Here is a 23704-nt window from a genome sequence, read left to right on the forward strand (position 1 = left end):
TTTTTTTTTTTTTAATACATTTTTACCAGTTCCAATGATTAATGACTTTCCAGTACATGTCTTGAAAATTCTGAACATAATTAATTCTGTTCATGTCAAATTGCAGCTTACAACTGTCTTTTTCAAGAACCTTAAAGAAATTATATGTACCAGAAACGGTGCCATGAAACTGAAATTAAAAGAGATAAAGACATGGATCCGAACACACTAGGAAAATAATCAAAATCCTAACTTAAACGTTACCTTAAACATGATAAAATTAAAAGAAGAATATAAACATTGACCAATTCAAACAAAAGCCGTTATCTGACTTAAAACAAGAAAAATATTGAACAACCTTAAATTTAGTATATCTATTTTGATAGTGAAAACAGTTGGTTATCTACTAATCAGGGACAAACAAAAAACTAAGTTAGATATCTCTCAGACCTCAATATCATTAGGGAAAATTTTCTTGTAAGAGAATAGGAATGTACTGAATTTGATGTCTGTAAAGCAATTAGATCCACATGGCAATATCTTCCTATATATCTATTGTCTATGTTGTTTAGAGGCGCTGTGACGGCAGATTTAATAGGAATCATCTACTCTCTAGAGTGAACCAGTGTACCGAGATATCTGTCCAGTAAAGTGTTCTTAACTAAAGATATTGAGCGGTCAGTATCTTCCTACGTCCAGTTTGATCGTAGACCTTTAATCTCGTGACTCGTATGCAATAGGAGTCATCTTCTTAAAGAGAACCTGAGTACTAAATTTGATGTCTGTCAAGCAAAATTTTTTTAAGAAATAGAGCGGTCAATTTATTTCTATGTCAGGTTTGACCCTTGACTTTTGATCTTGTGATCTCAAAATCTGTAGTGGTCATCTACTCTTCAGTGAGTACCAAAATACAGTGGTCATCTACCCTAAATGGGAACCAGTGTACCAAGTTTGTTGTCTGTAAAGCAAAGACTTCTTATAAATATAGCGATCATTATATTCCTTTATCCATTTTGACCCTTGGCCTTTCACTTTCTGACCTAAAAATCAATAGAGGTCATAAACCCAGTTGATGTCTGTCAAGCAAATGGTTCACAGGATTTTGAACGAATTTCTTCCAATGTCCAGAGTAGTTTGCTTTGAGTTTTGACCTTGTGACTTTGAAATTAAGTTTATCTACTCTTCAGGGGATACCACTATTCCAAGTTTAATGTCTGTACATGTCAAGCAAAGAATTCTCAAGATATCGAGCAGACACCACTTGGTTTGGCGCAGGATTTGATCTCAGCATCATCGAATTTTATTTTTATACCATTGCAATGACAAAAGAGATTTGGGGCCCGATGAAAAGAGTCTCACATACAGTCCCTGAAACGTTCTACTTTCCCATTTTTCCGTTCGCTCACCGTTCGTTCACCGTGCGTTCACCGTGCGTTCACCGTTCGCTCTCCGTTCACAGTTTTGCGTTCAGCGTTCACCGTGCGCTCAAGTTCACCGTTCACGAAGCGTTCACCGTTCGCTCTTCGTTCGTTCACTTTGCGTTCACCTTGCGTTCAGCGTTCACTTATCGTTCAGTCTCCAGTGTCATTCGGAACTCCGAAGTGAAAGGACTTATCTTTTTTATGTAAGGATTTACAGGTTTTGAATTTAATAAATAACATACCGTGTTTAAAGAATCATTATTTCATGGGAAAAAAATTATCTACAATATTTATTTTTATTATTCTAATTTAGCTGTTAGGTTATTTATAAAATTTATCTGGAAAATAAATGTCGTTATAAGTGCATGTATGTACCTATGTAGAACGATGCTGAAAAATTAAATTTAAATACGGGCAAAATAGTGATACTTCAAGCACTGCAACATTTTGTTGTTATGTTAAAGACGACAAATCGTTAATGGATAGATAATAATCGAAGTCAATTAATTCACCAACTGTAGCAAAAATACGAAAATATTTATTTCTATCACATTTTTTTTTCAAATAATACAGAAATACATGTTAGAACTTGTTCTGAGAATGATAAACAGTACTGCGGATATCCAATTAATTAAATATCTTTAGAGCGAATTAAATTGATAGTGTGGTTAAAAAAAATATTTGTTTAAAATGTTATACATTAAAGAATTTTTTTCTACTTTACATATATAAAGTCTTTAATTAGTGAGAGAGAAATGCCTTTATAACATGATTATCATTTATATAACCAAGGTGATTCTCCAGTAATGATATTTTTCACCGTAACTTTATATGTTTGTCATTCAATATTATTAAGAGCCCCCCCCCCCCCTCCTTTCCCCTAAATCGATTACTTAGTTAGTATTTCCAGTATATTTTAATTAACATTTAAAAAGAAGTTAATGCGTTTTGTAGCACAAAAATTTCAGTCTCAAAACAAACAGGCATCTAAACAGAGTCATTAAACAATAGTAGTTCAAAATATACATGTGCCGGCGGTGATATTTTAAATTGGCAGGGAGTATGTTTCAAATTCAAGAGGCTTAATTATTCCAAGTATTTATTCCTAATGTATTTTATTCATTTATTTATTTATCTATTTTTTAGAAATGTTGGAATCAGATCTAGAAATAATAAGAAAAATGTTCAGTAAAACTTCTTGGAAATACTAACACTTTGCCTTCGGTGTGACGAGATTTTCACACCTGCACAGTGTCGAATGATTTTGATTGACAGGTCAAGCACGTGGACTTCGTGTGAACTTGAAGCAGGAAAATATAAACCGATTATGATTGTAAAACAAATGGATTTGTTGATAAAAAATGGTTACTTTCACTGCCTGATATATTTAGAAAAAATTTAGAATTTTTGTTTGATATAGGTACAAACATTTGAGGAAGGGGGGGGGCTAAAACCGAATCTCTCTCTCTCTCTCTCTCATTTGTCTATTTAATAAAAACAATGACAGCATATTACTTAAATATCAAATTGTGAAAATTTAATATATAACAAATAATATGACTGCCTCTTTGTATCATCTTCTCCGAGTATAATCACGGCCGGGAAATGTCTACAGATAGATGTAGAAGTCTGCTCAATAAATCATCATAAAAAATAAAACTGACACATAAATATATTATTGCATTAAAATTTTAAACTACGAGTGTATTTATGCAATACGTCCACATACCTTTGTAAAATATTTTTTTCTCATTATTTTACACGGAATCGCCTTGTATGGTTGTTACAACCTTTGTAATTCATTCTGTAAGTCCGTAGTTTTCTCTTCTAAAATCCACATTATTTGTAATGGTTTTATATATCAAATAAGAATAAACATATTTGTTTTACAACTAGATTAATTTCATCTGTTATACTACAGCGTTCGGTAACAATTACAATGTTTTACAGCGACAAAAATCGTATTATCAAAAAGTTGAATTTAAACATCGTACATATGTGCAGAAAATATTGTAAGAAACTTAAATTAATAATTTTACTTAATGTGCATTTATCATCTTTCTTAGGACAATTTTCATTGATTTGTTTATTTATTTATTTTTTATTTATTTTTTTAGCACCAGGCATTCGAATACAATAGAATAGTTACAATGCAAGGAAAAGATCAGAGGCATTCCGAATAAATCGTTCATCTTGCGTTCACCGTTCGTTCACCGTTCACTTTGCGCTCGCGTTTGCGCTCCGTTCGCGTTGTGCGTTCGCTCACCGTTCAGCGTTCACACATCGTTCACCAAGTTGCGTTCAGCGTTCACACTTCGTTCACTCTGCGTTCGTTCAGCGTTCGTTCACCGTTCGTTCAGCGTTCGCTCACCGTTCAAGTGGGAAAGTAGAACGTTTCAGGGACTGTATTAAGACTATAAGACGGCCGTCAAGTACACATGGGATCGTCAGAGTTGACTACTTTGCAAACAATTTTGAGAGTACTAGTGGAAATTTTTAGCAAGTTTCCATATCTATTTCAATGTTAACCATTCGAATATTTGTAAAAGTGTTTGGCTGGTTTTCTTCTAGTGACTATTCCTGTTTTGAAGCATTTCAGCATAGTAAGGGTTTATTTCTAATCTCATCCAGCGGATTCATCTGTTGACAGTAAACGTATTCATCAGTCTTAAGGACAGATGATATAAACAGAAAATGGATGCCTGGATTGGTACATATTTTTGGAGTTTTTGGTCGTAAATGATGAGAAAATCAAATTTCAAAAAATATTAAGAAATTGTAAAATCTCAATGATCTTCAAAATTCTACCTTTGTGAAATCATCCTTATAAATCTAGATACAACTTTTTATCCCTTTAAAGGACATTATTGTGAAAATTTGAATTAAAAAAAATGTACGAGGGTTGTTCGGAAAGTTCGTGGACTACCGTCATAACTTTTTTACTTCACGTCATATTATATCCAAATTTGGAAGAAATATTTCAACAGTAAATTCAAATGATGTGTATTAAAAAAAAATTAAAATATCGTGGTTTATTTCAAAATTATTTAGACTTAAAAAATGCGAAAATCGGATCACGGAGCAGGTAAAAATTTCGTAATTTACAATCAAGACACTAAATAATGTCTGAAGTCATCTCTTCTGTAAAATTATACAAAACGGAAAAATTCTATACATTCAAATTAAGAATTGTTTCATCGTTTCTCATTCCAAATTATGACTTAATATTTTGCTTCGTTGAAAAGAAATCAGTTTCAGAAGATAGGCAGCCCTCATTGAAAAGAGTAAAAAAAAGATGACGTCGTAGAACGTCACGGAGCAGCAGCTAACCATACAATTTTGTGTTGTATTCTGGAAAACTCCAGAAAAAACTGAAATTCAAAATGCTGGAGGAAGTAGGAAATATGTCAAAAGCGAGCCATGCATGTGTGCATGTACATGGTACAAGCGGTATTTGAATGATAGACTCTGCTTAGACGATGGTGATCTGTAAGAAAACGGATTATCTGTAAAATTCTTATCAAAAACATTGAAAAGTTAGTAACGTCATGCCATGTATAGGGATAGTATTTTTGAGAAGCTCATGTCGGTATGTTTTTGACGTTACAGTGTTGTTGAGTTTGCTCCGTGGTTACAAAACGTGTTGATTTTAAAATTAAATAACAACATGAATTCTATTAAATCACATGGAATAAAACTTCACACTTAAACAAAATAAATATTTTTACATATGATAATATGCTCATTTTAAATTTCTTGAAGATGGTATAACGAAGATTGGCATAGTCCACGAACTTTCCGAACAACCTTCGTATGCGATTAAACTTATTCATTTTACTTGTATAAACATGACTTTAGTTCTTATTTTCATGATGTTTGAAAAAAAAAGTTTATATCATCTGTCCTTAAGCAGAGATTTTTTAAAAAAATTTGTACAATTCCAATTAGAAAAGCCAAACGCTTCCATCACAGACTTCTTGAGGATAATGTATGCTTGAAAAATCACTTGCATGACAAATAAGGCTCTTATTCTTTAACTAAACTAAATCTATGTCTCAGAAAAATCCACGCAAATTTCCAAGATAACATCATTTGGAAAACACATTCTTGGGTATGGTAATAAATTTCCAAACAGCTAATCAAAATTTCAGCTTGCAGGAAAAACACTTATTTTTTTTAATGCTGTAAGAATTGTGAAAATTTTGCCCAATGCCGAGTGCTTTATAACGAGTGGTTATCGTAATATACCGAATAAAACAGCTTTTCACTCGAAAGAGAGGCAATTGCTAAAGAGATGGGAGCTGTAGTTTTACTATGTTTCGTATTTTCCATGCTTATTAACAAATCTTGTGGACAGTTATCTTTGCTCCAAAACAAAACCTCAGATAAAAATGGACTGTTGCTTAGTACTGTAACAGGTAAATTACCAAAAATGTTACGAGACATTCTGAAACGGGAATCCTTGGAACGCTTCTCTATGTTACAGAAGATACAGAGTTTGGAAAGGAAGGACCAGGGAATGGAAGCAGAGAATGCAAAACTTAAAAGAGAATTGATTAAGATGAATGAGACTTTACAACAGGAATTCGGAGCAAATAATGATGTCAATCTTCTTGCTGCAACACTGGAAACTGCTCTTGGAGTTCTGAATGAATCAAGTTTGCAGTGGACAGTGATTTCTAAACTGTTGACAGGTAAGTAAAGGCCGGTTTACACGATAGTCGTATATTCCACGTGTTCGAATATAGAGCGTTTCTATTCTGTACAGCAAGTCGTATGAGACATTCTTTCTCTGGCCAATCAGTGGCCTGGGATTTGGGTGATCTATTTGTGCTTCACTGACCACTTCAATTTTTTAAAAGAATACTTCAACCTTTTTATACGTGTACATGTACATGGTTTAAGACTTGTTCAAATTCAAAATGTAAATCATTTTTTTTTTTACATTTTCGCTGAAAAAAAAAAGAAACAAATCGTATAAAATAATAAAGAGTGAATATCAATATTTCAATGCTGAATCCTTAGTTTAAATGGATGTCTTAAAGATCCATCCAATAAAATTTTGGTGAAGCATTCCTCGATAAAGGTATTTCAAATAGACGATTAATTTTATATTAAAATGGCCAAAACGCAGTGTAAGAGCAAATCGTTATGCTGGTGAAATTGAATTTCTCATTAATGTGTTTCTCTTCTTTATAAATGGGGATACTCCGTCCAGAAGATCATCAAAATTTGCCGTATCTTTTCGCAGAAAGTTTCTAGAAAATTTAATTAAAAATAGGTAGTGGTAAGTTCTTTAACATGAGCATGGTATGCACCATAGTTGTCTCTCCTCCCGATCCATTGTCTGACCCATGGGCTTCCTCTAAATCTTCTTTACTGGTACAAATGCAGTGCAAATTAAATGAAATTATCAAAATGCACAGTAAAATAATTATCTTCCTCTTCCTGTGCTTCCATGTTGACAAAATAAAAAAAACTGTACTTCTTCGAAGGGGCGTTTTGTTTGTTTAAGAGGGCTGGGTGGTCGTGACCATTTTTAGACTATATTGATCTCCTTTAGAAGAAGAGCTCCCTATAAAGATACACAAAATGATCAAATTTTAAAACTAAAATGTATGAATTTTTTCTTTGCCAAATGATAATTGACAGCTTAAGATATCATATCTAAAAAATAATTTATATCTGATGGTTAATTTGTTGACCCCCAGCCTCTTTAAATAAGATTAGAGAGGAATGTAAACCTGTTTGACCATGTAGACATGTGAGAAATATATTACAAAAGTCGTATACGACAAGTTTTATAAGACATTTATTACCGTGTAAGCCGGCCTTTAAGCTACACAAAAAATTCTCTCTCTCTCTCTCTCTCTCTCTCTCTCTCTCTCTCTCTCTCTCTCTGTGTGGGTGTGTGTGTGTGTGTGTGTGTGTGTGTCCAGACTATTTGATCTCCGCGAATCATCCATCCGACATCTTAGACATCATAGAAATAATCTGTTGATAGTGAAATGTATGTACATATATATCTGAAAATATGTTTTTTTTTAATCAGACAATACAGGGAACTATAGCGATTGCTGGGATATTTTACGGAAATATCCGAGTCTACAAGGAATTGATGGAATTTATGAAATAACTATAGCCTCCAAGACAAAGTTTGTGTACTGTGACATGACAACAGGAGGGGGAGGTTGGACGGTAAGATAAAAATGTCACACGTTTTATAAAGACAAAATCTTATTTCTTTAGAACTACAAATAGACCTACATTTTTAAACGCGGGTTTGTTAGTGAAACCTGCTACGCGTTAAAGCAAATCTAAGACAAACTTCGTAAATGTTTCAGGCGATACAAAGAAGACAGGACGGGTCTACAGATTTTTACAGGACGTGGTCAGAATATAAACACGGATTTGGGGATCCCTCTAAAAATTATTGGATTGGTAAGATTAGTTTAAGTCACATTTAAATTGTAAGTTGTCTTTTTAAATCGTATCGGATAGTTTATAAAAAAAACGTGGATATAATAATCAGGATTATTTTATTTTGCAGATGTTATCTAAACCATTTTTTATGATTATAAATAAAAAAACATACTATACTTTCTAAAAAAAAAATCAACAGCAACAACAAAACTAACCATCCAAACAAAAAAACAAACAAACAAAAAAAACAAACAAATAAAATAAAACAAAACAAAACCCAAAAAGAAAAGAAAAAAAAAACAAAAACAAAAGAGAAAGAAAAGAAAAATACAAAAAAAAAAAAAAAAAAAAAAACAAAACTGTATTTTGGAATTTTTTTTTTATAACTTTATCTCCATACTAAGGACCGATGGACGCATCGTAAATGGGAAATTCATTTAAATTAAATGTATGTAATTTTTCAAGTTTATTTTGAGTTCATTTTGTGCAAGTTTGATATAATTTCGATCAGAAATAAGATCATCCCAAAATTTCATCATGGTATAGAAATCCGATAACGACGGCAAAATGAATTTTGACGTCAATTTTGTGTGGCGCTGATGAGACCTCCCTTTAAGACCAAGCACATGATAAAACAAATCCAATGCAAAGGAAACATATTTAGGGTTTGGTTTTTCATTGTCATAAACATTTTTGCCAAACTTTTCATCCAGTGTGAAAGCAAAAGAGCCGAATGATCATCAATTTTTTAAGGAACATCAGCGTTCTAAAGTCCCCACAGCAGGATTCTAGTCAAACTGCACATGTAAATGACATATTATGGCAATTTTTGACATTGAGGTAGCATTTACACACAGATTTTTGACGAAAAATTTAAGAAAAGTTAGAGTTTAATTTCCAGAACGATATTAATTGATGACAGTAAAAATGAGTTAAAGCTTCCCGATCATTTCAATGTGGGAAAAAATCAACAGTTAAAGTGATGTTAAAACGACGCAGGGAAAATCTCTGCGGACTGCTCCAGGTCAATGGACATTTGCAATTGATGATTTCACCAGGACTTATCTAATGATGCTATTAAATAGAAATTTTGCACAATCGTTTTATTTGTTCTTGATATAATGTCGTCGTTTTTTCATGAATTGATCTTCTTCTTTAATAAAAAAAAATGTAAATGTCTCCATAATTTCGAACAGTCCTCGTGCTTGTAATAAATATGAAAGTTTTTAGTGAAGAAAACCAAAGTATTCAGCAAAGTAAATTAAAGAATCAAAGTGTTTACCTAATTATTAAGTATTAATACTATTTATCGATCAGAGATCTATATATAAATTGGGATCAGATTTTACGTAATGCATGTATACTGGAAACGAATTTTTTTTATTTTATAACTGCGGAGCCATGCTAGTCATATTGATATTGAAGCATACCCATATTGCATGGATTGAGAGACCCTTAAAATTAGGGTGGACCCATAATATGGGGTCACAATTTTTCGTTGGAATACAAAGGAGAAAATTATCTTTAAAATCTTCTTCAGAGCTTACTTAAGTGAACGTTATATGTGGACTATATGTCTCTTGTTGTAATTATACACTAAAGAATCAAAGAATTTCTTTTGAATAAGGTTCGTTCATTGTAAATAGAATCAGTCTTTGCATTTCTTACATTTACCAAACAGCTCATTCATAGTGTAAAAATGTTGTGTCTTAAGGCTCAGTTATGAATTATGGAAGCTCATATGATTAAAAATGTACGAGGGTTGTTCGATATGTAATGTGTATTGTTCGATATGTATTAAAAGCATTTGACTCAAATAGTGAAATGAATATTACATCCCTTCAAAGCATTCTCCTCGGTTTGAAATACATAATTTCAATCTCTGAATCCATTTGTGAAATGCGTCACGGTACGCTGATTTAGGTGGCCCTCTGAAGCACTGACTGATGGCTGAGTCAAGGGCTTCTTCGGACTTGTTACGACGACCAGATAAGAACTTTTTAATTTTTGGAAAAATGGAAAAAGTCGCATTGGGCTTGATCTGGAGAGTGTGGTGGGTGTGGCAAGACAGTAACCTTCTCCGACTTCAAAAATTGCTTCAGAAGCTCAGATGTACGGGGTGGGGGGGGGGGGAGGTCTGGACTCTCCTGGTATTATGAGTTATTGAATTTTGTAAATTAATTAAAAATAATGACCTTGAACAAGTTATTTACTTTTTTAAAAAGATTATTTTATTATTGTTATTTTTTTTCGCTTGTCAAAAATATTTGTTTGAGTGAGTATGGACCCCTCTCCCCCACCCCCTGGAAAAAAAACTTCCTGGGTCCGCCCATATAAATTAGTTTAGTTAATAAATATAATTAATCTGTGCTTTGGGGGGCGGGATATCATGAAACTTTTTCTTCGATAGAATAGAACAGATTTAAAGAAATATCATCTCTTTGAAAGTATGTATTCCCCTTAAAAAGCATAAAAAGTGTAATTTCTTATAAACTGCAAATAATTATATGCATTATAATTATATTTCTGTATGAATTCCTATTGGATTGTACACACATCTCTTAAATGACTAATGGAGATTTTACTTGAATGAAAAGATTTCCTATACAAAAAACTTCCTAGATAGAATAATACTGTACAATCTCTCATTTTCAAAGGATAAACTATTCTCGGATTAAGAAAAACGTATTGGTTTTCTAAGCAAGATATATATGAATATATTTTAAAATGAAATTCTCTTTCTTGATTAGAGAAGTACTAGAAAACGATTACCTTAATGAAAGCATTCTTTTCAACAAGTAATCCGGATTCTGTGTCCAACATAAGAATTCTTATTTCTTATACAAACGTATAAAATAGAAAAAAACCCAGACATATATGTAGAGGAGTATAAGTTGTTCATGTGGTACCTGTATTAAGTATAGAAGTGCTGTATTTAAACACTGATTTAAAATGTGGCAATTTTAAAATTGAGATGACGAAGATCATTTTAACAATCACGCGGTTAACATAAACAGTTAATAGGCTACACTTTACAATTAAAGAATATAACAGTGTACTGAATCTTTTTTTAACAAAGGAAATGACGTAATCTATGAGCTGACAAAGAACAAGGACCAGGAACTCCGGGTTGAGCTACAAAGTTTTGACGGCGCTGAGGCATACGCTCAGTACTCCACATTTTATGTCGGGGATGAAGACATTAAATACAGACTCACTGTGTCGGGGTATTCAGGAACTGCAGGTATATGATTTTACACATCTCACGCTGTTACATGATGTTCAGGGCATCTGATCACAATTGCAGAGTTATAGTTATATTGAAACGGTTGAAATGATAGGAAACATACAGCATTTTTAGTTTAATATTTAATTTCCTTATCATTATGACAAATAAGAATATAAATTAATTGATATTTCTAAATCTAGGATTATATCAAATCTATAGGAGTAATTTGTCTATTTGAAATTAAAGGGAAACCCTTTATTGCCTTAAAACACAGCAAATAATTACTTATTTCATTACAGAAGTAGACTTTTCATAAACATGTACATAATATATTTGTACACCACAAATATTTTGATACAGATATTATTCAGAAATATAACTATGAAAAGTAATGAATATGATTCCTATATTAAAACACTTAAATGTATTAATAAAATCATAATCGCTTGATCATTTTTTTTGGAATTCCCCTCAGAAATGAGGATAGCGTTAATATAAATATGGATACAGTAGACGACAGTCTTATTCCTGAAGTTATTTTTTACCCTGATAAACATTAATTGTTTTTGATAAGCAATAAATTTTAATATTATCAATACTCTGTTTTAGGTGACAGTTTGGATTATCACAGTGGTAGTGAATTTAGCACAAAGGATCAGGACAATGACAGTAATGGTGGTGACTGTGCTACATCATGGCACGGAGCCTGGTGGTACAACTCCTGTCACAACTCAAACCTTAACGGACAGTACGCCCAGTCTGCTCTGTCTGATTATAAATACACGGTATGGACACACTGGAAAGGAAAGGAAGCATTACAACAGACTGTTATGAAGATCAGGCACAAAAACTAGAGTCGATATTGGTTTAATCTTGACATGTTTATAATAATTTTGATATTTACTATCATTAAACAGATTGTATAAACAACTTAATGTCATTTACTTACCTCAGTACATGTATATGACATGTATTTCTGTAAAATAAGCAGGTACATTCCGCTCCTACTCAGAACAATATCTGTAATAACAATTATTTGTCTTTTAAATATAAACAATTCTATGTGCCTTTTTGCCTAAATGAATAAAGCAAATATAAGCATATATAATGAATAAATTGCAAATAGAAAACCCAGACTTTATTGTGCGCTAGTAAGGTAGAGTGAAGATTAGATACAAAAGCTACTAATTTAAATACCACATATAAAGGTAATCTTTTTCTACTTTGTAACTAACCATTTTAAAGCAAATAATGATATAGAATATGTAAATCGTGTATTAAAAAAAATCAATGGAAATTAAACGAAAAAAATTAAATCGAAATTTTAAAACAGACTATGAATTGGAAAAATATATGCTTGTGATATTCTCTCTCTCTCTCTCTCTCTCTCTCTCTCTCTCTCTCTCTCTCTCTCTCTCATTTTTCCAGTTTCTACATATCATATAGTCTTTGATGACATTTTCATAGATAGTTTGACTCTCCTTTGTTGCCGACAAACAATCCTTAATTACGTTTACAGAAAGCAATGAAAAGCACTGACTAATCCGATATGAACAAAATACGTCAGAGTTTGACGATTAGAAGGAAATCGAACAAGCATTCAGAGAGTATTGCATTAGCAATACTAGTCCCCTACCGGCAAGTGTAATCAAATTTAAAATGTAAAAGGTTAGGATAAAGAACAGTTAAGTTAACAGCTATATTACCATGGTAACACATGGAACATATCCTGACTAGATTTGACAAATAATTTGCAATTTCGAAAGGTCACCCATTTAAAATTTAGTTCCTTATCTCTTTAAATTCAGAATTTTCAACATAAAAATGCCTTCATTTGTTTGTGTAGTGCTGAAATAATTTATCTCAATTTTTTCTTTCATTGGGTGTGCAAATGTACAAATATTAAATTGAAACACAAAATAAAACGTCAGTGTTCATTATAATGGAATGATAACAATGCATGGAAATACTGACTGAAAAGTCAACAAAAAATCAGGAGCGGAATTCATAAACACTCTTAGATTTTTCTTAAAAGTTATATTTAAGTGCTAAAAAATTCGTAGCTAAGAAAAAAATGAAGTTGCAATTCATAAAAGTTCTAAGATAAGTTTTATTCTAAGAAAAATGACATACTTTATACTTAAATTTCATGTACAATGAAATATATGGAGATATAACGAACAGTATTCAAGCTCAAAAGTCAATTAAACATTACAAGATAGGAGCAGAGCAAACACGGACCTCCAAAACATCAGAGGTGGGATCAAGTGCCATGGAGGAGTGAGCATCCCCTGCCGACCGGTCACACCCGCCGTGTGCTCCTTGTCATGATCGGGAAATAACGAAAAAATCCGTCGACAATTCAGTGTGTAAATAATGGCCTAACAATTAGTATGAAAAACGCCAGTCAGCATTTGACTCAATGATAAATTGTATTTGCTGACAAGGTCATAGTATCGACCATAGAACTTAAGAAATGATGACTTTAAACGAGACTGCTGATATTCTAGTTTCATCAACTTGTTTGTCAATAATTTACCTCGTTTTAGAAATTGTACATACGTAGAGCATGTTCTTGCGTATCGAATCAACTGAGAGATATAAACCCCGTATGCAGGTGATGAAGGTATGTTGCTGCATAAGTAAGGGAAGTTGACGATTGAAAAGTTAAAGTCATCACGTTTATCATAAAGCTTTGTTGTTAGATTACCATTAACGTCTTTTTCAAGTAAAATATCCAAATATGAAACAAATGTGTCAGACTCTGTAGTATCTTTTATCTCAAGCTCACTGGGATATATCAAATCGACATAAGAATGGAAATAACCATTGTTAATTGACAATACGTCGTCGATGTATCTAAATGTCGAGTTGAAGGCCACAGGAAGTGTTTTCTTCTTTTCACGTATCAGATTTTGGACAAATTCTGCTTCATATGAATACAAAAAAGGTCTGCTAATAACGGGGCGCAATTGGTACCTATGGGAATTCCAATAGATCGTTGGAAGACCTGGTCTCCAAAAACCACATAGATATTGTCAATCAGAAACTCAAGCATCTTTTTAATGTCAACTTCAGAGTACTTGTGTGTACAATCAGAATGTTTTTCAACAAAATAATTTTGCAAATGACCAATGACAAGGTAAATAAATTTACGAGTTCCAATTTTATTGAAAAGGCAGCTGTCAATGATATCAAAAAGCCTGTACTTTAATTTATCGTGGGGAATGGTTGTGTATAAAGTTGAAAAGTCGTAAATTTTTAAGCTGTTGATTTTGGTAAACTCTTGTGGTTTCAAATTTTCCAAAAGTTCCTTGGAATTTTTAAGTACCCACATCTGATTTACGCCACTTCTCAAATATATTGTTGCACAGTACTCTTGAAGTTTCTCCTTCACTACTGTTAATATCTTAGTAAAGAAAGAGGCTTGGTTGAACATTTACTGGAACCCGCTATGTATCTTTGTTTGTAAGGATGTTTATGAAGTTTCGGAATCCAATATAGATATGGTAATTTGAATTCATTTTGGTTGTTTGGAATGTTAAAAATATTCAAAGCTGACATATGATTTTGAAGAATTTCTTCCTTAGAAAGGGAACTATGAGTATAAGTTGGATTAACACTTGTAGAATTAAATCCAAGTTCCTCTAAAATACATTTCATATAATGAGCCTTATAAACAAAGACAATGTTGTTACCTGCTTTGTCAGCAGGAACCAGTACGTACTGATCATGTAATCTATCTATTTCTTTTTTCACTTCTGGATTATTGAATACAGAAGGATAGGTGTTTCTCATATTGCCCCTCAATCTTTACATGCGCGATTTTAACATACATCTGATTCATTTAATCTATTCTGACAAAGTGTCAAAGTGTCAATTAATCTCTCTATGAAAAGAATACCAGCTGAATCTAATCTAAACGTCCCCACAAGTTCAGTATCACTGTATACTACTTATCAATCCTTTCTTTCCCTAAAAATCGTCTCTGTGTGTAATCTAATGGCAGCCATTTTCATTCAGTACTTAAGGGGACCGACTGGGGTTTTCATTGCGCAATATTTTGCGCAGCATAGTAAAATAAAGCGTATTTACTCTTTTAAAGCAACTATTTTTACATAATTTATAGAAATAACAAATTTTGGAAATTTCAGGATAAAAAATCTAATTACGTTTTTAAATAACTGATTTTTTAAACGATTTTTCAAATGATGGGTAGATAGACGTCGTAATAGTGTGTTTTTGACGTTATGAATAACCGAAGTTTTTTAAGCGGGGTCATTAATTCTGACATAAAATAAAAAGTATAAAATAGATGCTCTTGAAATTTTAAACATAGGAAATTGAGAATCTCACAATCATCTTAATTATTTTTTATGTAAATCTGTGGTATCTGTCATGTTTTGTTGTACTCCATAAAAACAGGAAAGTATCATGCATTTTGACATTTTGAGATGCCCCTTCTGGAAACCAGACGGTAGAATTTTGTGTTTTTTCAATAAACTTGTACAATATAGTATTACTCCTCAAATAATATAATTTGAACAAAAAGTCTATAGTAGTATTTGTATAATTTGCTCCGAAGTGTGAAAAAATAGTGTTTTCCTATATAATCCTATAGTAAATGTACATGTATTTTGAGATGGTCCCTACAAAATAACCAGACGGTAGATTTTCACTAAACTTGGCATGTATACTGAAGTCAATATAAGGTACATATGGTATAAAATTAAAGAGTTTCTCTATAGTAGTTTTCACACAATAAAACCCCAGTCGGCTCCCTTAAGTTTTTCTTCTAACTTTAAGATTACTATCTAGTGCTCTTAGATTTAAGAACTATTTAAGAATCTAATAATTTTCTTAGACTTTAGAAGTTTAATGAATAAAACTTAAGATTAAAACAAAGTCTTAGCGTCACTTAAGTATTTTTATTGGATTAAGAAATTTCTTGCACTTAATTTCATTTTAAGAATGTTTATGAATCCTGCTCCATGTGTAAATTTACAGAAAATCAGATAACTTAACAGAAAAGCAGGTGATATATTTACAGAAAATCAGGTGTAAAATAAACAGAAGCAAGCTGGGCACGATTCAAACTATGTCCACCCTGGCTTAGCGGTCAATTTGTCATACAACAAGGATTCTCTCATAAGACAGTAATATCCGCACTGAGGTGTTTGTCTCTAAATGCACTCTCCTTCATAATTTGGTAACCAGGGAAATTCTATAATTTAAATCAAGCATAAAATGCTTGTGTTCGGCTTACGGCCTAGTAAAATCAGATACAGCTCGTCATTTTGTAGAGCATTGTTCAGCACACAGGTGAATGTTATATTAGTTGGTTAGTTTTCAAGTCCAATTTGCATATGAAATGCTCAAAAACCTCGGTGTACCAATTGTTTAAAAAAAATTTTGAAGGTAGTCATAAAAACAACACGGGATTACCATCCTGAAATATGTTACGAAAACTGACGAATTCTGGATCACCTAAACTGCGAGTGTCTCTCTGTAACTTTGTTGAAAAGTTACCGATCTTGCAATTCCTTGCCAAGCTGACTTTGATGGAATTAAACCAACCGAAACCACTCTCTCATATATTCACAAAGATTATAAATGCAATATAGATACAAAATATCCGGAATAAAGCTGTAAATGAGTGATTCCCTCAAAGTTCTTAAGAAGATTTTCTTTGACAAAGTTTTGCATTCCAGGTGACATAGATGACAAAGAAATTGTTGCATCTTTGTAGCAATCTCACTTTGTACTGGAAGAATTCCAAAAAGGTTTTTACAAATATCAGAGTTACTGTCGTTTCTCCTCAAAACCAGAACGCCCCATGCATGAGCGCCCCAAAAATATTTATCGGTGTAACGACGAAAATTGACCCCCGTAGAATATTGACCGGGGGGTCAAATTTCTTCGTAGAAAAATGACCCCCCGGTCAATTTTTTACGGCAAGTAGGGTCATTTTTCGACCGTAGAAAACCCTTCCAGGCCGGTATTTCTACGACTCCACACACGTTGAAAAATGACCCCCATAGAAATCTGACCCCCTACTTTTTCACTATATTTTATAATTAAACCTTTAGAAATGAGGTGTGAAATGCGTTAATCCGATGTTGGGGAGGCTCGGTGAAGGCCTAGAGTCTCCTGATTTTTTTCTTTCAAATGTATATTGGAGGAGGAGCAAAGCACCTTCCCCTTCTTAACGCCACTTCTCAATAATAGCATGATATACAATGTATATGGTATGGTTATTTTTGCTTGCATCCCATGTATATAATCCGTTTTGTTTTTTTTCTTGCTTTTTTTTTTCTCACAGGTTTTGTTCCAAAAATGGCATGATATGTTTCTGACAACGATATACCTGTATGGAATGGATTTTATCGGAAACTATTTAAAGGACAAGTATGTGGCCCCATACATGTACTTCTAGCTTAAAATTTGTGCCCGCTTTCAACCTGCCTCCACCCCAGCGTACATATATCAATTTCTGGATACACCATTGCATTGAAACAAAAAAAGCATTGTTTTATTATTTTTAGACAAGGAAAAAAATTAGAGAAAGCACAGCATGTGAAGCGTCCAATATGGAAATGCTATCATTAACTGTAATTGCTGCTTCATTTTTAATATCATATAATATCTTTTTCCCTCTTTTAGGTTCATTTATCCTTATTTATTACATGAATATTAATACCCCCGCTTCGAAGGAAATTGGGGTATATACCTTGTACCCTGCGAATCTCTCTGTTGTGTGTGCGGGGTGAGTGTTTGTGTATGTCTGTCCGAAACATTTTTTTTCTTTGCAGTTTTCTCTGCAACAACTCATCGCAGATGCTTGAAATTTTAATACACTCTTTGGTTCGGCATGCTATACAGTGATATTCATTTTGGTACAAATCTTGTCCGTCTGTCTGTGCGGGTGGGGTATCACTAGAAAGTACTGGCTCATAGACTTGTTGTTTCCCCTGTAATTTGTGTACTTACAATTATTGTCTGTAGAATTATAATATCTCTATTCTAGGGAAAAACGAATGTATCTAAATAACGTTAACCATGAAACACTATATATATATATATATATATATATATATATATATATATATATATATATATATATATATATATATATATATATATATATATATATATATATATATATATTGTTTGTATCAGGATCGCTATATGAAAAACACTGATAGTCTCTAACCAAAAAAACTATAGTTTACCAAAGTTAACTATAGTTTAATGCAGTATCTAAGTTTTTACTATAGTAAATCAAAGTATTTTTTTGAATATATGATTGTGGTATTTTATGTTCTTAAATATATATATGCACATTTTTTCTATATTTTAGGGAACTACGAGGGGTGATCAAAAAGTTTGTGAACTATCTCGTTATTAACAAAACCACAGTTCAGATCAAAATGAAATTTGGCACACATTTAGTCATAAACATGTTCTATAAATAGCAGATATTTGCTCCACGTTTGGACATCACAATATAAATATGACACAATATGTAGATGACGTGACAAAAAATGGTTTACTCAGTCGCACTTGATCAACGAACAGCTTAACATTTATCTTAGAAATTCCTTTTCAGTAGCATATAATAATTTGTACACGATTTATGAAGACAAAAAGACATGGCAGAAGTTCAATCATTAATTGGATTGATTGTTTTAGTGAAGGAAGGGAGGTGGTTAAAATGGTGTTTGTTCTGGTGACCAGTGAAAGCAAGCTTGGGGAGAGGGAGAGATGTGTCCTTAGTCAAGCAATCTGTAACGAAAGATCGCCAAATTACATTAATTTAATAAATTACATTCTGGTGCCCAGTGAAAGCAAGCTTGGGGAGAGATGTGTCCTTACTTGAGCTATCTGTAACGAAAGATCGCCAAATTACATTAAGAAAAATAGTTGAATATCTTAACAATAATAAAATTATTGAATCCCTAAAATATCGTTTACCATAGATTTTAAACATATCATATATGTTAAAAAGGAGGCGTCCATACTTTATCCACAATGGATAAACGACGCACCCCAATACAAAAGAGTCGGGTTGTGATGGTCACTATGCTCATTCTGGGAAAAGATATCCTAATCCACCAATCCTATTTGTGACAAATGGGCTATTCTTGTTATAAAAAATAACTTGCATGGTAAGAAATATAAAACTCGGAAAAATCTTTTAATTTCTGTGAACAGAACGCTACGGAGCATGTCACGTGAACGCCTGGATCACGTGATTCGCGCATGGGCAGATCCATTATAATAAGAAAACGTGAAATAAAATTTCTAAGTTAAAAAATAAGCCGATTATTCAATAAAAAGATACAACTGAAAGATAACTGAAAGGCCACTGAAATGTATCTGCCATTCAGTTGACTGAATGATAACTGACAGACCACGGAAAAGTCACTGGAAAGGAACTTTTCAGTGACCTTTCAGTGGCCATTCAGTGGGCATTCAGTTATCATTCCGTCGACTGAATGGTGTATTTTCATTCTGTGAGAACGATGGCAGATGTGCATTCAAATCGGAGAGGACCACTTTAAAAAATAATAAACATCGAAATGTGATTTTATTTCTTTTATGGAAGTAATTCAATTAGTTCGCGAACTTTTTGATTACCTCTTGTATTTCTTGTTCATTAACATATCATCCCAAAATTTTACATTACTGATATCAATTTAAGAAAGTTTCAGCTTTGAAATCTCAAAAAAGTTCCAAACAAAGTTTCATAGTTAATCAAAGTATTTACTATAGTTAATAATAGTAAACTATAGTTAACTACGAGGGTTGATCGGTAAAATCGTGGACAAGTTGTCTAGAGTAAAAAATAATCATCACTACGTTCTAAAATTTTCACTATTTTCTAGTACACTTTTCATCAATATACATAGCAAATTTCAATTAGATATGTGCTCAAATAAACAAAATATGAGACTTTATGTTATGTGCGGTATCGCCTTATGATAACGTCAAAGTGTATAAAGCAGCGTCACGTTTCCTCTTTGCTAAAAAAAGTTAGGTAAGCCCCACTTAAATTCGGAAATTTTATTGATGCACATACTTGAGTTCCCCTTTATTCCTCCATAAACGGTCAAGGAACCAATCTCTCACACACTTGGAACTTTCTGAAGATTTATAAATAAGTTATGGATAGTACTCTCACTATTATTCAACTAAATAGGCTGTCTTATATCGATGGTCTACAGTGACAGCGTCTCTTGCTATTGCCAGTAGTTGTTTGTTGGTATGTTTCGTTCTACCCGGGGACCCGATCAAAAAGCTTCTGCTTAGAAAACTCCCATTTCACTTGTATATTAAAGATCTAGTGATATTTCTTTTCTTCTTTAGTCATTCAAAGTTTCTTGGGGCGTAATTACTACATCTAAATCAAACGGAACCGCTCTCTGGTGCGCCGTAACGTCACCAAACATCGCCATTTTTCGCTTGTTGCGTTTACCACTTTCCCATTTCAAATGCTCGAGAAACTGCCAAAGTTTAAGAAAGTGCCTTAAAAATTTACAAAAGACGACATAATAGATAGTGGATAAAAAATAGAATAATTTTTACCCCAACCTTATCTATTTAGTACTTTTATTTCGAAATGATACTCATGTATTTTCAAATGAAACCCTGGTTTATTCATCGTGCGCCGTAGGACCGTACCCTGTGTACATTCAAGCATAATAAACACTTTGTTTTTGTCTATATTTTATCCATAAAATTACGATGCACTTAAATATGATAATTAAACAATTGTTGAAAATTTCAGCTTAGGTCGCCCATTATTTTTCGAGAAAAACGCTTTGTTAACGATTTTACCGGACAACCCTCGTATAGTTTACTATAGTAAATTTTTGTTAGGAGTGCCCTTCGATTGTGATAGAAATACTGGCAATATACTCCCCTTCCTTGATCATTATATAGATACATGTATAATCTACATCACCATGCACATATGCATTATGTAACTCCTTATAAGTAGGATTTTTAATGTAAGAAAAAAGATTTTTGTTTACTTTTATCTTTAAAACTCTTATATTTTTAAAACCTCGTATCACACAGCAAGATTGCTTAATTTGTGCATAGGAAAGACATGGCCAGATTTTTTTTTCTATAGGCTAACAAATTTAAAGAGTGGGTTACATCCCCGTTACCCAACCCCTCAAAACTTACCACTATAGATACGCTGACACGAATCACGTACTTGAACAATATTTTTTTGGCAGAGTTCTATGTAGTCTTGCAAACGCAACTTCAATTGTGCTAATATTGCCAATCATACTTAGGGAAAAAATAATATGTAAATTAGGCAGGGAAGCTTTTTCATAATGCAACATTCGGTTTTTTCTATTGGTAAAAATTATTACATGTAACTAGAAAGGGGATATACGTACTACTGTGTATAAACTTGTGTCAATTCTTAGTATACCAAACACCTCTTTTATTAATTAATTATTTTTTTTTATGTAAAAAGTCTCATTTTGTTTATAGGCTTTGTTGACACTAGCAAACGACAAAAGACATTGGTAAAGATTTTGAGCTAACCATTTTTTGTGACTCTGAAATCGAATATCACAGGAATTTTTATTTAGTCCTGTTTGGTATTTTTACACAAATTTAATCTTCCTTATATTTTATTAGAATTTTTTTTTTTTTTTTTTTTTTTTTTTTTTTTTTGACCAGAAATCAGAGATATATATGAGATCTAAATTTCTTAACAATTGTCCATTTTTTCACGCAGATTTATTTGGGTAAGGTTCGAACACATTAAGCTTGAGACTTTATTTTCATTTTTTTTTTTTTACATTATTTACCCAGAGTAAAATTTAAAGAGGATCATTACAATTATACACAGAAACCATGCATTTTTATTCATATATATAAGTTTCTCTCTCTGACACCAGCTAAGTAAATAATCTTGTTTTTGTTTTTTTAATGACGACTTTGGAAACTTTTTTATATAAAATTTGATAAAACATATCTTAGAACACGTGTATTTTTACTCTTATAGTCATCGAACAGCATAATAGTCTATAGTTATTTGATTTCCTATAATGGGATAAAACATCATGTATTATTGATGTACATGTAAGGTATAGTGTAACCTTTTGTTACTTAAACTTTAAAGCTTTTAGGCTGCGTGATTTTCTCTCTATGTATTTGCCTAACAAGAATATTCCTACCAAAACCAGTTTTTTGTATTAAAAAAAGACACGGGGTCATTATTCTACGGGGTCATTTTTCTACAACCCACACGGAGAAAAATGACCCCCAGGCCATAATTTCTACGAAAAAGGGGGTCATTTTTCTACGTAGAATATTGACCAGGGGGTCAAATTTCTACGTAGAAAAATGACCCCCGGTCAATATTCTACGGGGGTCACTTTTCGTCGTTACACCGGCACCCAAGTACAAATATGAGCGCCCCAAATTTAAATCACGAGCGCACCAAACTTATTTCATGAGCGCCCCAATTAGTATTTCGAGCGCCCCAAATAATATTGTGCGATCTAACGGCACAGATACACAGGTGCTCGCTATGTGATAATTTTTTACGTAGCACTTCAACAATTATATTTTATTTTTTGAACATTTCATTTGAATCTATGTTGAAATTGACTGACTTATGATTAGTTGCAAATAATTGTACGAAATATTCTGTTTGCATTTCCTTCTTCAAAAGAACACTGGTGAAATAATCTTTTAAATTATCAACTTTTAATTATTTTTGTGTAATTAAAAATTATAGTATCAAAGTCTGAGCACCGCCGTTATCCCAAATAAAAGAAACCCCCAATTAAAATCTCATAATTTTCTTTTTAGCACATTGTGATGAGAAAAATTGCCGACAGACTCTTCAATGTATGATCCATCTGTGTAAGCATGCTTGATATAATTCACAAGGAAAGGTTGTATAAGTATTAAAAATGTCGCCGAAAGACCAGAATTACGGTGTATATTTGTAAAAATTGGTCTGAAATAATGTGGATGTCTGAAATTATGTGTACTGTGTATACACAGACTGCTAATCCCACTGGGGTTAAGTTATCGATCTAGTGACAGGTGTGTAATATTATGTGGTATTACATAATCAGGTACACGACAATCAATGAAAACACAAGGCACGTGCACTGGTTTATTCTACTTATTCCCACTTTCTGAAAATCAGGTAGGGAAAGGTAAAATTTGATGTGGGAATAGGTGGAATTTTTGTGTAATCAAATAATTAACTGTATCAACATAATAAACACTGCATAAACAGTGATTAATTAACACCTGTTGGAATAGAGGACTGGTGAATTGGCTTTTTTAAATTATATATCTGACTTTTTACTCATATTTGAAAGAAAAATTAGACTTACTAATATTTGCAAGAAAAAAAACAAAAAAAAACAAATACACTATATTAACTATATACTTTATTTATTTATTTGAAAATCACATTGCATAAGTCCTGATTTATTTAGGACATTTCATTGTGTGCACGGAGCATAGAATAAATAAATATAAGCTCTAAATCCATATTTTTTTATTATCTAAAATCCATATATTAAAATGAAATAAATAATATATTTTTTATAAATCTATTTATTTTCTTTATTAAAATGTACAAAATACAGGTAAATCTAAG

The 23704-nt window shown here is 32.4% G+C and overlaps 1 protein-coding gene across 1 annotated transcript in view; it reads left to right on the top strand.

Annotated features, from left to right (window-relative positions):
* Positions 1-5663: 5663 nt before the first annotated feature.
* The window catches only part of LOC133185217 (angiopoietin-1-like), an 85662-nt gene continuing 67621 nt past the window's right edge, over positions 5664-23704 (top strand). The window contains exons 1-4 of the mRNA XM_061320314.1: positions 5664-6094; positions 7453-7598; positions 7745-7841; positions 10903-11067. Coding sequence (XP_061176298.1) covers positions 5695-6094; positions 7453-7598; positions 7745-7841; positions 10903-11067 — 808 coding nt within the window. The 5' untranslated portion in view covers positions 5664-5694. The remainder of the gene's footprint in view (positions 6095-7452; positions 7599-7744; positions 7842-10902; positions 11068-23704) is intronic.

This window comes from Saccostrea echinata, unplaced genomic scaffold (assembly GCF_033153115.1).
Source record: "Saccostrea echinata isolate AGI-Se365-2 ecotype Australia unplaced genomic scaffold, CSIRO_AGI_Sech_v1 ptg000012l, whole genome shotgun sequence".
Taxonomy (NCBI): Eukaryota; Metazoa; Mollusca; class Bivalvia; order Ostreida; family Ostreidae; genus Saccostrea; species Saccostrea echinata.